At 33.8% G+C, this 14,566-nt stretch overlaps 3 protein-coding genes across 3 annotated transcripts; 1 reads left to right on the plus strand and 2 right to left on the minus strand.

Moving 5' to 3' along the window:
- Positions 1–142: 142 nt before the first annotated feature.
- Positions 143–3,373, minus strand: LOC141707596 (uncharacterized). Its single transcript, XM_074510836.1, has 3 exons — positions 3,000–3,373; positions 867–1,021; positions 143–456 (listed from the first exon to the last, which is right to left on the minus strand). The coding sequence occupies exons 1-3, from the start codon at positions 3,199–3,201 to the stop codon at positions 241–243; spliced, it is 573 nt and encodes a 190-aa protein (XP_074366937.1). The 5' UTR covers positions 3,202–3,373; the 3' UTR covers positions 143–240.
- Positions 3,374–5,798: 2,425 nt separating this feature from the next.
- Positions 5,799–8,971, plus strand: LOC141707597 (vesicle-associated membrane protein 721-like). The gene is made up of 5 exons (XM_074510837.1): positions 5,799–6,163; positions 7,500–7,641; positions 7,728–7,848; positions 7,988–8,050; positions 8,554–8,971. Exons 1-5 carry the CDS (start codon positions 5,974–5,976, stop codon positions 8,707–8,709), a joined length of 672 nt encoding a protein of 223 aa, XP_074366938.1. The 5' UTR covers positions 5,799–5,973; the 3' UTR covers positions 8,710–8,971.
- Positions 8,972–10,207: 1,236 nt separating this feature from the next.
- LOC141707598 (pantoate--beta-alanine ligase) lies at positions 10,208–13,425 on the minus strand. Its single transcript, XM_074510838.1, has 4 exons — positions 12,539–13,425; positions 11,748–11,861; positions 11,185–11,316; positions 10,208–10,536 (listed from the first exon to the last, which is right to left on the minus strand). The coding sequence occupies exons 1-4, from the start codon at positions 13,112–13,114 to the stop codon at positions 10,420–10,422; spliced, it is 939 nt and encodes a 312-aa protein (XP_074366939.1). The 5' UTR covers positions 13,115–13,425; the 3' UTR covers positions 10,208–10,419.
- Positions 13,426–14,566: the final 1,141 nt, after the last annotated feature.

Genomic DNA, 14,566 nt, shown 5'->3' on the forward strand with positions numbered 1-14,566 from the left:
CGGTTCAGTTTGTTAAGTTATCGGATAAGAAATGTTGTTCGAACTCGAGTTCGATAAACTTATCGGACGAGCTTATCGAGCTCGAACTCGAACGAACCGAACGAGTTTAACAAACAACTCGGTTCGTTTACAACTCTAACTGTTCTATGGAATGATTTTTTATATATAATTAAGATTGTAATTTGTCTACCTCTTTTAAATACAACAAAAATATGGACAGTCAACGAGTATATATATGATTCAACTTTCAGTTGGTACATCTGATGTAGGAACTTCGCTCGTTGGCTTCTCATCTTCATCAGTGATTACAATACTCTGGGTTTCATTAACAGAAGGAATAGTTGCATCAACAGTAGATACTTCAGTGGCAGATGCCTTGGGGATAAGCCCTTGAACTTCCATGGCTTCTTTTGCTGCTTTCTCTTTGGATCTTTTAGCTCTTTCCAAAACCTCTTCCTGCATATACATCAAATTATTTAGCACATTTTTTGTTAAACAACACTTGTTTGCATCAGACTAGTCTCAAAAATTAATAACGCTAAAGAGATCCCCTACGCGAAAAAAATGTACTTATCAATATCATTATCTTTGCAAAGTTAGCATAACTTCTAGTGACAGCTTAATGTAGTTTTGTCACATCCAGCCTTGTCAAATATTGAATTTTACATTCATCACTTCCATGGCTGGCCAATACTACTGCAACTAGTGTGCATCAACATCTAAGAGTGTGGAAGCATATATATTATATAGGTTATATTCAAAGTAGTAGACAACAGGATTGATATTTAAATGTTCATTCCTTCAAATAATAAATGTAAAAAACTGCTGTGTTGCAAGTTAAATTTACCGTTTAAACAGCATTATACCTGGAAGTCCTCGACTTGCTTTTGTTGCTCAGCTTGTAACCTACCAATTGTGCTCAGTATCTCCCCCACAGTTGATTCGATTCGCTCATTAAGTGTTTCTGCAAAAGCCTTCCCCAAAAAAAATGCATCTAACACAGTCTTATTCTCATTTTCACCTGTAATTTAACATGCCTTTTCATTTTTAACAGGAAAGCATAAGCTTATCAATGCAGGTTGAAGGACTTGAGCCCTCTCCAACAAGCAAAAAGACAAAAAGCACACTGAAAATTGCGTAATAAAAATGGATAATAACAGCTTTCACAGTTTCACTAACCTATCACATCTTTACTCCCAATTCATCTTTGAAACACTTAAAACTTAAGAAAATTAATACAAAAAAATTATAATAATCGGATCCTTTGATTATGAACTCTTCATTTTGCAGGTAGTATAGAACAACAAAAAAAATGCATTATTGCACGTTAACTGTACACAAAATACATCAAACGTATATGCAGTTGGATTAAACCAATATGTTTCTCCCAAAAAAAGATGAGTATGACATAGACATAGTAGACTATAAAAGTACAAACATGCTAAGCACGATTTACGTATCAAAACCCTCTGTAAACCTCACGGTTTTAAGAGTTGGGGAACTCACTGAACATGGTACGAGGGCTCTTTTGACTCAACGGAACATTTAAATCAGTTGTAACCCGGATATTCTCAGAACTCAGTTTGGAAACTAAGTTTAAATACTTCTGTAAAGTGGGAGGTGCTTATGACACAATGAGCATGGAATGATGTGCATATTAAATGTTCCTCTTAAACATTTAAATGGAATGTTTAAATCAGTTGTAACCTGAACATTCTCAGACCTCAGTGTAGAAACAACGCTTAAATACTTCCGTAAAGTGAGAGGTGCTTATCAATTATGAATTATGATAGTTGGTTCCAGAAGCTGCTGGAAGATAGCAACAGGGGGGTTGTGGAGGTTGCTGTTACGGTGTGTTGGGCGGTTTAGAAAGCGCGAAATAATAGGTACTGGAATCAACATATTGAATCTGTCTCGGAAGTGGTGGTATATGCAAAACAAAGTCTTGAACAATGGAAAAATGCTCAACCACCAGATGGTTGTTTGGTTACTGACACGTCTTTAAGTAATCATAATCAAGAGTATTGGCTTAAACCCCAATTGAATCAACTCAAGGCTAATGTAGATCTGCTGTATTTAAAGAGACAAATTGTATTGGCTTTGGTTGCCTGGTTAGAGATCATCGTGGCTTTCTTATCCAAGTTATCAGCGATTGCTTTCAAGGTGCACTTACCCCGCTTGAAGCTGAAGCGATTGGAATGAAAGAAGTGTTCAGTTGGATCAAGCTAAATGGTTGGAATGATTTTATTGTTGAGTCTAATTGCGTCACGGTCGTACAATCCATACAAAGATCTATTGTTATGATTTCATCTTTTCGCTAAATTATTTCAAATTGTAAAGCTTTATTGGCTGATTTTCGTGTGTTTACGTTAATTTTATTAAAACGATCTGTAAATGAGTGTGCTCATAACTTAGCAAGAGCATCTTCTTCATCTTCAGGTTGTGTTAAAAGGGAGGCTGATACTCCTAACGCTCTGTTTTCCCTGATTTATAAGGGATAGAGCTTATTAATGAAGTTTCCAATTTGGTTCCAAAAAATAAATACTATAAGTTTTGCATCCTATAAAACATTGGAAGTGACTTTATAACAGTGATTTAAGGAACTACAGGGAGATTGTTGGAACACTTGTTTTTGGTCTCATTCCTTAATTTTCAACTTAAGAGCATTAATAGCCAGTCTCCTGGAATTGCTCTAAGAAGGTGGAATGAAAGATTAATACAAGTTATATGCCGATATCTGATAGGACCTCGAATGCAACGCCATACTCAACATGATTAGCTGAAATGAGACCAACACGACATATAAACAATAAACCCTAAACATAAACATTAACAATATTCATCAAACCTAAATAACTATAAGACCAACACGAAATTGACGCGCACAAAAAACACAGCCCGTAACATTCAAAATTGTCACCTAAAAAAGTGCGGTGGTGTGTGTATAACTTTAAAATTTGAATACAAGGAAAATGGTAGAGAGGAAATGAAGATAATACCAGGAGAAGAAGGGCCAGCAGGTCCAGAGCTGCTGTTGCTACTACAATTGCACCTCAAAATGAACCCTGGTTTGACTTTCACGACTCCCGAGGCAGGAGGAATAACAGAAACAACAACTCTGGAGTTCCATGAAAATTGGCTACCACAACATATTGATGATGATATATGAGGTGGTGGGGACGATGCTAACAATACCCCCATTATTATTTTGATTTATTTCTTTACTGCTGAAACTGGGTTTGTGAATTCTTGGAATGGAGAATTGGAATCAGTGGTGATGGTAATGCTACCGTGTCAGGGGAAGATGTGTGTATGGGCTTCAGCACAAACAACACATTCCCTTAGCTTTGTGTTCTCTTAACCCATCTTTGAATGGGCTGGGTTTTAATCTCGTGGGTTTGTTTTAACAAAGATTGATTTTTATTGGCTACAATCTTTTTTTATAAAAACAACTCATCATAGTTACTCATAAATGACAATCACTTAATCCCTATTTGCCCCACCAAACTCCTTATTATTTGGAGTCCATCAAATAAAAAATTCATATTTTATTAGCGCAATGTGAATTATAGTTTAAGCAATATAGATTTTTAAAGTATTCTACTTCCATTTTTCTCACCTCTGTATATGATAGGAAACATTGGTTCCCCAATTTACGGGTTGATTACAGATATTAATATACTATACTCCTACTACTGCTACTTATTGCATTGTAATATAATGGCTCTCCCTCTCATTTGTTTAAATTTTTCTTCATGAAATGTTTCATTCAATTGTTTATATTTCAAAAATTTTCAAAAATAATTTTTTTTTTATAATTTTTAAAATAACCACATCCACTACTTTTCTCCACTATACTCCCTCCATACATATAATATTAATCGGTCTCTTTATTTTACTCAATTTTTTAATTTTCCTCCACTATTTTATATTTTTCTTAAACTTCGTGTCTAACCCAAATGTAAAAAATTTGGAGGGACGGAAGGAATATTTATATAATAATTTTTGTTTTGGAAGGAAAAAGTGAGCTACCAGATCTTATGAAAACTTTAAAGTGATCAAGTAGGTGGCCCATTACTTCATTTTATTATTTTGGTAGCAAACCACCCTTTTATATGTTTCATTTTATTGTTTCATCACATATCCTCTTTTCTTTTAACTTGATAATCACTCAACTGGGTAATTTGGTACAACTAGCCAACTGCAAAATGTCACTGTTATGCCTCGCAATAATGTTTTTTTTGTTTTCTTGTTCTTAGGACAGTTCAATATTTTCGGGATCTAATAATACTTATTATTATTTCTTTCTACTTATTAAATTTACATGAGCTATCTATTCTAATAAATTACAGAAAACGAGTCCGAACATGGGACCCCAGGATATTAGCATTTAACCAATATTTTATCATGCTCTAATGATGCTTGATTCTAATTTCAGCCCTCATGTTTCTCCCTTAGCTGCATATTACAATATATATATGTAGGTAAATTATATATATATATATATATGAGTAAACTTATATGCAATCCATTTTTTAATTACAGTTCTCGCAATTTTCGGAGTCTATCTATATTTGTCAATAAAATATCTTCTAAAACGTGTTATCTTCCAAAATATGTTTCACAAATATCATCATGCAAATCTCATATGTTCTGCAGCATGAACATTTATGTTTAACAAACTAAGCATGTTTTGTAGAATAATATATTTTGCAACGTTCTACTTGTAAAATCTATGCAATCTGCAAGATTTTCAATAAAATTATAATATTTGTATAATATCATTCAAAAAATAATACGTTTGGTAACAATTTAAGCTATATCTTTACTTGCAAAACATATATGGACTCCAAGAATTCTAATGAAATATGGGACTCCATAGAACCTAACCCTATGTTTATAATTTCAATTTATTTTATATTATATTTCCATATTGGTTATCAATATTTATCTTTTTTTATAAAACTGAATTTGGATATTAGAATATCGATTTTTTTAATGTGTGCTCTACGCTAAAATATGTGTTCAATAAGTCAGAATTTTATTGGTGGATAATACTTATACCTCTTTTTATAAAATTAAATTTTTTTACTGTGTGCCCTTTTTTAAAAATTCGTGCTTGATACTGACAAAAAAAAAGAATGGGTGTATTGAACTGAGATTATATTTTTTTTTCATTTCTTAAATCTAGGTGTATTCAATTGAGATTTTAAAAAATATATCAAAATTTTATGGTATTTAACTAGAATTTTAAAATATACTACAAAATCTGGTGGTAATTAATTAGGATTTTAAATTATGCTTAAAAATCTGATGATATTCAATTGAGATTATTTAAAATCCATTAAAATTTGATGATATTCACGTGCTGGCGGATTTTTTTGGACTTCATAAAATGATGGATTTTGTGGGATTGTTCAATATATTTTATGATTTTTGAAATCCCACCATCATTCATGAAATTTTGAAGTATTGTATTTAAATTTTAAAGAATCTTTATCAACTTTACGATATTTTATCTAAAATCTGCGTAAAATCAAAATCCAATATAATTTATTAAAATTCCTATATTATATGTAATGTATTAAAATCCCAGTTCAATATACCTCATTTAGAATACAAGAGATTCATCAATATTAATAAATAATAAGTTCTCCTCAAATAAAATTTTGACAAATTAAGTAGTCCCATTAAAAAATAGGTCAAAATAAATTTGTTTCTCAATTTTTAGTACAGGATGGCAAAAGCGTTATTAACAAGGGGGGACACGGAACGAGTATTTGAAGGGTGTTACCAACTCAGCCGCACGCGCTCCTCGCCCCTCGGCAATTACGTTCCCTCATTTTATCCCTTTTTTCCAACACTTTCCCCCCTCAGTAGTATATACACACACACAGGACACACATATTTCTACTCTCTCTCTCTTCTCTCTCCCTAGGGTTTATCGGCAGCAATCTAGGAGAGGGAGAAACAATGGGACAGCAATCTCTAATCTACAGTTTCGTTGCGAGAGGAACTGTGATTCTATCGGAATTTACTGAATTCACCGGCAATTTCACCAGCATCGCTTCTCAGTGTCTCCAGAAGCTTCCTTCTACTAATAACAAGTTTACTTACACCTGCGATGGCCATACTTTTAACTATCTCGTCCAAGACGGCTTTAGTAATCTCTCTCTCTCTCTCTCTATTGATCTAGGCTTTTTTCATGCCTGATTCGATTTTGTTTTGTTTTTTGATCTGATTCGTTATAATTTGTCACATTTTTTAACTTTTTATTTAGTTTCTCAGTTGAGGCTTTTGTTTCATCTTTTGTCATTTGTTCCGGTATTAGTTACAGTTTTTTGCCTCTTGTGATGTGTGATTGAAAATTAGTCTTCGGTTAAGTGATGTTTGAGTTTGGTAAAATGTTTTTGTTATTCGAGCGATAATTTTGCAGCGGAGAAAGTTTTTAGTAGCCAAAATGATCTGCCGACCTTGATATTTGCCTAAATGATAGATGAGTAGATGTTTGTGCAGTTATTTTTAGTTGGATTGTGTGGTTTTGTTGTTGGATGTGGAGAGATGTGATAGGTCCAGAGTGATTTGATGCTTTACATGTTTTCAAAAATGATCTGTTGGTTTTTGATATTGTTTTATTTGTGATTAAACTGTTACTTGGGTTAAATTATTGCTTCGTTAATTTGAGATTATTAAATAATGCAGATACGAAATTTTGCAGTTTGTGTTGTTTGAAACAATTGGGTTTAAGAGTCTGTTATGTATGTGTATTCTGAATTTATATAAACTTGGGTAATTTACTTAGAGGAAAGGGATCAACGTTGAACTTGGTTTGGTTGATGTACTTTAGAGCTTGAATGTTCTGTGGCGTGTCTAGTTGTTCTGATAGGAGGCATCTGTTACTACTTTTAGGATCAGTGGGAGTACTACAATATCCACTGCCCAATTATTTATTTATTTGGTGACTGAATGTTGAGCAATTTTTGGATAATGCTGTACATGATTAGATCAATGATATTGCAAAGTGTAATTTATATTTTATCGTTACATCTTTTGATATTCTTTTGGAGCCATAAGTTTATGCAGACACGTTCTATATTTTTTTCTCTATGTAATGTTCTGTTCTGAAGAAATAAGCTCAACTTTCTTTTAATTTGTTTGTTTTGTTCCTTTTCTGATGATCAATATCACAAGTTTACTTTTTAATCACTATGAATTAGTTGTGAACACCATGCAATACATGTGTGCAAGAAGTTCCTTGTTTTGTTTGTAACATACTTACGTATTGCTGAGATCTGAACACTAGTCTATAAACAACGTGAAAAAATCCCAGCTTATTTTAGATACTTAGAAAATGTAGAAATAGTTCACAGTTAAAGTAGTGTAAAATATCCTGACAAAAAAAAAGAAGTGTAAAATATCTGCTTCTGAGTCGTTAATGCATTTTTAGGTTAATCATTAAATATTCGAGTTGTACTAAACCAGTGCTTTCTGTGAAGCAGCATTCTGTGTTGTTGCGGTTGAATCTGCTGGTCGGCAGCTGCCTATGGCTTTCCTTGAACGAATGAAGGAAGATTTTACCAAGAAATATAGTGGGGGTAAAGCTGCAACAGCTGTTGCAAATAGTCTAAACAAAGAGTTTGGGTAAGTTAACCATGCATTCTGACCCGGTGTGTGTGTGTTTAAAATGAGGTAATCTTTTAATAAGTTGTGTTACAATTTGAATATAGGCCAAAGCAGAAAGAACAGATGCAGTATTGTGTGGATCACCCTGACGAGATTAGCAAGCTTGCAAAGGTGAAGGCCCAAGTTTCAGAGGTTAAAGGAGTAATGATGGAAAATATTGAGAAGGTAAGCCGAATGAGATACCCTGGTTAATTGGTCAAGTCTTTACGAAAGGAAAGCAATTTTAATACTGGTCATCTAGCTGTGATTAACTTTTGTAAGCCGCAACTTGTGCATTTATTTACGGTAAGCTTTGAGCTTGTAGGTTCTTGATCGTGGTGAGAAGATTGAGCTTCTGGTGGATAAAACTGAGAATCTCCGCTCTCAGGTCAGTGATTAAACACCCTTAGTTTTCTTTTACAAATTAAATTTAAGTGTGTTTTTTGTATGCTTTTGATGATTTTTAATATTAAAATTAATATTTACTGCTGCTGCTCAGTTACCAACAAACGACCTGTAGTATTTTTTTTTGAATCAATCTTGAAAATTAAATTCAGTAAAGGATTTTTTATTTTAGCAATGAAATATCAAATTACTTGTAAAATGAAAGAATCTGATTAGACAGCTGATAATTCTGCGTAATTCTAGTATATCTTTGAACCATGTTACAGCTGATAAAGACCCCCATTTCCCTAGTTTTTCCGGACACCAAGAATTATCATACATGATACGCTGCTTTAGGTTGATGAATCATGGAGTTTATGTATACCATATTTGAGATATGCATGTGTTCTGCCGATTCTCTATCTTCTTCTGATTAAACTACATTTTTCCTGTAATTTTTGACTGATGTGGCCTTGATATGAATTATGAATGGTAAATTCCCTGCAGGCACAAGATTTCAGGACACAAGGAACACAGATGAGGAGGAAGATGTGGTTGCAAAATATGAAGATAAAGCTGATAGTTCTTGGGATTATTATTGCTCTAATTCTTATCATAGTCTTATCAATTTGTAGTAACAGCAAGTGTTCCAATTCCAAGTGATTGGTTTCTGTGTGCTTGGTCATTAACTAATCCCTTAAACATCTTGCTACTTGTTTTGGTGGCACGGATTTTGTTCTTTGTACTATAGTTAAAAGTGCGACAGTGTGTATAATTTGCATTTGGTGCATCAGGTGATACGGGTAGGCTTCTTTTTTAATTCTTTAATTCTTCAGGAGAGCAATTACATTTATATTGCTGTAATGCGTAATGATTGATTATAGACTGATGAATACTTATCACCTGAATCTTTTTACTGGAGAAAGACTGGATTAAATGCATGTATAAAATTAAAAACTGTCTGTTCCTCGTACAAGGGGTGAGCATTCGGTTCGGTTAACTGAATACCGAACCGAAATAACCGAAATAATTCGGTTCGGTTACCGAACCGAAATAATTCGGTTCTGATTTTTTATGTTATTCGGTATTTCGGTTTTTTTCGGTTTTTTTACCGAAATACCCGAATTACCGAAATTACCGAAATTTAATAATATATATATAAATATATTTATTTATATATTACTTATTTTTACCCAGTTGCTTTTTTTTTCACTTGAATTATCAATTTCCCGTTCTCAACTTCACTTTTCCTCTCTTTTTATTTGTTATATTTAATTACTATTTGCCTAATTTAGATTTTAATGTATTTAGTTTTGATGATCTTCAATTTAGTTGCTAAAATAAAAAACTAAACTAACTAGTTACAGTTACTTTTATTGTAATCAGGACACCACATTATGGTGTATGAAAGTGGAGCTAAGAGTATAAGCACCACATTATGGTGTATGAAAGTGGAGCTAAGAGTATAAGGTTAACTGCTGTACAATCATTATTCTTTATTGTAATTTATTAAATATTTTATTATTAAAATTTTAAAAAAAATTCCTAATTCGGTTTTCGGTTTTAACCGAAATAAATATTTCAGTTCGGTAAATAACCGAAATTATTTCGGTTCACTATTCGCTTCTGATTTTTACCCTTATTCGGTATTCGGTAACCGAATTATATTTCGGTTCGGTTACCGAATAACCGAATACTCAGCCCTACTCATACATGAATTGGTAGGCTATGTTGTGGGTAATTTATTTTTTTTCTAAACTTTCATGTGATTGTTTCTCTAGCAAGCTTTTGATCAAGGGTGTAGATATTGGAACAATCGTGTTGTCACAAGACATTCATGGGCTCAAACCTTTAAATGAAGGCAATTGTGCGTGGCTATTAAATATTTTTTAAATTTTAAAAAAATATAACTTCAGGGAAAGAGGGTGAAGAGTTGTTCACGGAAAGAACATAACACTACAAGGAAAATGTAGTAAAAAATTACATTTACAATGGGTTTTGTTGTGCTTAGGATGCTGTCTGGAGGCACATTGCAGCAGACAAGGGTTACAGGCTGTTGGTTCTTAATAAAGAACAATTCTGAAACAACGCACTTGACAACTGTAGTATTCTGTCATTCCACCTCTAAACAACAAGAAACAAACTAACATGCTATTCTTGATAGGCTCTTAAGAATATTATAAGAACTTCTTCTCATAATTAAGTTACACGGACATGAAGACATTCGTCAAAAAGAATCAATTTCAAAGATTAAAATATTGTTGTAAAATTCAAGTATAATTGAAGTACAAGAAATGCCTTATGCTGATCTTGCTTTAACAACGTGTTCAAGCATAAATCATTGTTTGTAGTTCTGACATGACCCAGCTCTGTTTAGCTACTGATTTCAATGTTGTCAATCAGCCTGACTTTCCCAAACCATGCAGCAATGCAGAACACAACTGGACTTGTAATCTTTTCCACTGCTTTCAAACTTTCTTGATCTACTATCTGCTACCAAGAAAGACATATTAAGAATGCATGCATGTATTGCAATTTTTATTGTTAAGCTCTGGATTCCCTTTCATCAGTAAAATCGAGGCATCCTGTACTACTGTTAAAAGATTACGATTGCACCAAATTCATCTAAACAGCTACTACAGATATGAACCACAGTTCTTGCTTAGCTAAACAGAGCATTAAGCCGGTTACACTCTTAATAAAACCACATGTGTATCATAAGAACCTGCTTTCAGCTTATAATGAATCACATTTCTTTAGTTCCAAGAGGCATTTTACCCTTTTCAAAAAGAATATTTGTTAAGAAGTTTCCTATTTATGACACTGATTGAAGTCATATGATGCAGCAAAACGCCAGACACTATAAGTTTCAAACAGAAGTCCAAGCCCAGGGGTCTATCAGCTAAGAGGAATTACAAGCCATGTTATGGCTAGGAATAATGCTAGCTCAGGGGACCCAACTTTCCAGATTGATATTAAATATAGGACCAGTCACTTAATCAGAAAACACTAGTAGTTTCTTAAAAAATTTAACTATCTGGCCAACCAACATTTCAGAAGAGACAATTTTGTGTGTGCCCGTGTTTAATTAATTATTGCCAACTAATAGAGAGGGTTGAACAATATGCCATATCTCACCTCAGCATAATCAATCCTTCCCCCTGCTTCCTGTATAGATTCAATAACTGAATTTATCAAATCTCTGCTGTTTATTTGACCCATCTCTGCAGCATCTTTAGCTTTGGACAGTGATCGGTTGATTGACAAGGCCTGCCAGATGTAAAGAATACTGAAGAGATTTTTTTTTCTTTATTTACTTTGTTTTAAAGAAAGAGAAGAGAAAGGAGCAACTTCTGCAACAAAGTAATTTTCTCTGTGAAATTATAGACCTATGTTATATGAAACCAAGTATAACTGGAAGGTCTCATGGTAAAGATTATATATTAAACACAATGGTTTCAACATAGTTAGCTCACAAAAGAATATGCATCGTGAAGGAAGAACAAGATGTCGAAACACTTTTTCCGTGATATCTGTTACGAAATTTACTTCTAAAAATGACTATGAATATCCTTCATATATCAGTAATCAGTTTATCAATGCATCAATTAATTTCACGTGCCCGAAACAAAAGAAAATAAATGACCAATTATGTTTGGATCAATCATAATTCAAATCATATGTATCGCAATATACATAACCTTTTCCCTCTCGTCGGTTGAGAGGTGTACATTGCGTGAGCTCATTGCAAGGCCATCCTTCTCTCGCGTTATTTCAGACCCAATTATTCTTATGGAAAAATCAAGATCTCTAACCTGAAATTAATTCATTTGACAGCCCATGAAAAATTACAAAATAAAGTAGTGCAATCAATTATCAAATAAGAAGAAAATTTGAGTATACTGCATCAGTGCGGGCTGATAATACTCAAGATAGATAAGATATAAACTCAATCTAGCAGTGCATACAGATAACAATGACCCAAAATAAGAAACTAACTATATCATATTTTGCACCATGCTATGCTATGTCAGTTACACCGGAATACCACTCTGATAGTGAGAACCAAATTAAAGAGGAAGAACCACAATAAAAAGCTCGAACAATACCTGGACAACTTGATCATAATCATGCAATTCACTTTCCACAATTCAGTTCGGATGAATTTATAATATTAATAGTAAACAATGTACTGAATGATTACACCAAGATGCAAGGAAAAAAAAACAAAAAAATATTAGCCCTTTTTGGAAGGTAAGAAACTAACTAAATCACATTTTGCACCATGCTATGCTTTGTCAGTTACACTGGAATACCACTCTGATGCTAGGAATCCGAAAGTGTCAAACACCAATGCTAATAAAATATATTTCAGTGCTGGGACACAATTGCAACAAAAGGCAAACCAAAAGTGTCAAACACAACGCTCATGTTTGGGGACAATTACAACAAAAGGCAAGTACAGACAAACATTTCGATTCTAAAAACTCACCATTCTAGTAACGAGTCTCCACTGCTGATAATCCTTCTTCCCGAAAACAGCAACATCAGGATCAACTATATTAAATAACTTGGTCACAATTGTCGCAACCCCTCTAAAGAAAATAGGCCTACTTTTCCCACACAACCCCTTCTCCAATCTTTCGACTCTAACCCAAGTTTCATGCCCTAACCCTCCATCTTTCACACAAGAAACCACCCCCTCTTTCTCAACCCCACCTTCACCATTCCCAACACTACCAACACCATAGTCATACAAATTATGGGGATGAAAAACAACATCAACCCCACCAGGAACAGACATGAGTTTGTTAATATCACCATTAAAATCAGAAGGGTATGTTGAAAGATCCTCATTAGGAGAGAACTGACCAGGGTTTACATAAATCGAGACAACAAAAACTTGGGTATGTTTATGAGCTTCTCTAAGAAGAGACAGATGACCTTGGTGTAAATAACCCATTGTAGGAACTAACCCTATTGTCTTACCTTGAGCTCTCATTGATCTTGACCACTCTCTCATTTCATTCTTGTCTGTTATGATTTTTGGTTGTTTAGGTTGTTCCATTTGGATCCAGAACAAAATACAACAATTTGGACAGAACAAAACAAACTTTGTTTTGTTCAAGTGAGGTATGAGATAGAAAGATCTTGGTGTCCAAAAATGGGAAGATTGGTACCTACGAGAACACTGACAAACCGTTAATTCTTGAAACTTTTTCCCCAGCTATAGTAGGTGTAGTAACTAGGAGGGGGGGGGGGCTCGTTATGTGTGCCACCAGTTTGGAATTAAGATTAGACAATACTCCCTCCAGTTCGCCAGGTTGTCTCTTGCCTGCCCATGGATTCAGCAGCAGTTAGATTAGACAATACTCCCTCCGTCTGGGCTGCTCACGGGTTAAAAAGTCTCTCAAACCAATCCAAACCAACCCTTAATTGGGTCAAGCAAACTGAATCCAAATTCATTGGTTAATTGGGTTAGTTTTGTGTCGGGCCGATTATATTGGGATGGTTCGGATTTTAATTTTTTAAAACTCTAACCCAACTCAACTCGATCTAATTATTAAGTCCCAACTCATTTCCATTATATATTACTGACTCCCAGCCTATTTTGATTTCGGACACAACCCGATATATTTGCTTTTGCCCATAAGTGATTATACACTAGGCAGTAAATAAATGAAGTAATAACAATAATATATTTTAAATTTGATCATAATTTTAGACTAAATTTTTTAAATTAAATTGAACGCAGTTAATTCGTTATGTGTGCCACCAGTTTGGAATTAAGATTAGACAATACTCCCTCCGTCTGGGCTGCTCACGGGTTAAAAAGTCTCTCAAACCAATCCAAACCAACCCTTAATTGGGTCAAGCAAACTGAATCCAAATTCATTGGTTAATTGGGTTAGTTTTGTGTCGGGCCGATTATATTGGGATGGTTCGGATTTTAATTTTTTAAAACTCTAACCCAACTCAACTCGATCTAATTATTAAGTCCCAACTCATTTCCATTATATATTACTGACTCCCAGCCTATTTTGATTTCGGACACAACCCGATATATTTGCTTTTGCCCATAAGTGATTATGCACTAGGCAGTAAATAAATGAAGTAATAACAATAATATATTTTAAATTTGATCATAATTTTAGACTAAATTTTTTAAATTAAATTGAACGCAGTTAATTTGAAGTGGACAATGAGCTAGGGCTCAGCAAAACCGAACCGAAACCGAAAAACCGAACCGAACCGTGCTAATTCGGTTCGGTCCGGTCCTAATTTTTCAGAAAATTCGGTCTATTCGGTCCGGACCGAATAGACCGAAATAAAATTCGGTTCGGTCCGGTTCTTGTAAAAAATATTTCGGTCCGGACCGAATAGACCGAATAGTTCAAATCATAAAAATCATAATTTTATATTATATCTTTTACATAGATTTTAAAAAATTTAATCATAAATTTTTAATTATAATTGTAGTTATACACTCTTAGAACTCTACATAACACCTTACTTTAAT

Source organism: Apium graveolens, chromosome 2 (assembly GCF_009905375.1).
Source record: "Apium graveolens cultivar Ventura chromosome 2, ASM990537v1, whole genome shotgun sequence".
NCBI lineage: Eukaryota > Viridiplantae > Streptophyta > Magnoliopsida > Apiales > Apiaceae > Apium > Apium graveolens.

Excerpts from the sequence above, each read along its gene's own strand:
- LOC141707596 (XM_074510836.1), bottom strand. The coding sequence starts at position 3,201 with ATGGGGGTATTGTTAGCATCGTCCCCACCACCTCATATATCATCATCA. Across the intron at positions 1,022-2,999 it reads TGCTGGCCCTTCTTCTCCTG|GTGAAAATGAGAATAAGACT; the intron begins GTATTATCTTCA and ends GTTAAATTACAG. Across the intron at positions 457-866 it reads AGCAAGTCGAGGACTTCCAG|GAAGAGGTTTTGGAAAGAGC; the intron begins GTATAATGCTGT and ends ATGTATATGCAG.
- LOC141707597 (XM_074510837.1), top strand. The coding sequence starts at position 5,974 with ATGGGACAGCAATCTCTAATCTACAGTTTCGTTGCGAGAGGAACTGTG. Across the intron at positions 7,642-7,727 it reads AGTCTAAACAAAGAGTTTGG|GCCAAAGCAGAAAGAACAGA; the intron begins GTAAGTTAACCA and ends ATTTGAATATAG. Across the intron at positions 7,849-7,987 it reads TGATGGAAAATATTGAGAAG|GTTCTTGATCGTGGTGAGAA; the intron begins GTAAGCCGAATG and ends TTGAGCTTGTAG.
- LOC141707598 (XM_074510838.1), bottom strand. The coding sequence starts at position 13,114 with ATGGAACAACCTAAACAACCAAAAATCATAACAGACAAGAATGAAATG. Across the intron at positions 11,317-11,747 it reads CAACCGACGAGAGGGAAAAG|GCCTTGTCAATCAACCGATC; the intron begins GTTATGTATATT and ends TACATCTGGCAG. Across the intron at positions 10,537-11,184 it reads GAAGGATTGATTATGCTGAG|ATAGTAGATCAAGAAAGTTT; the intron begins GTGAGATATGGC and ends TCTTGGTAGCAG.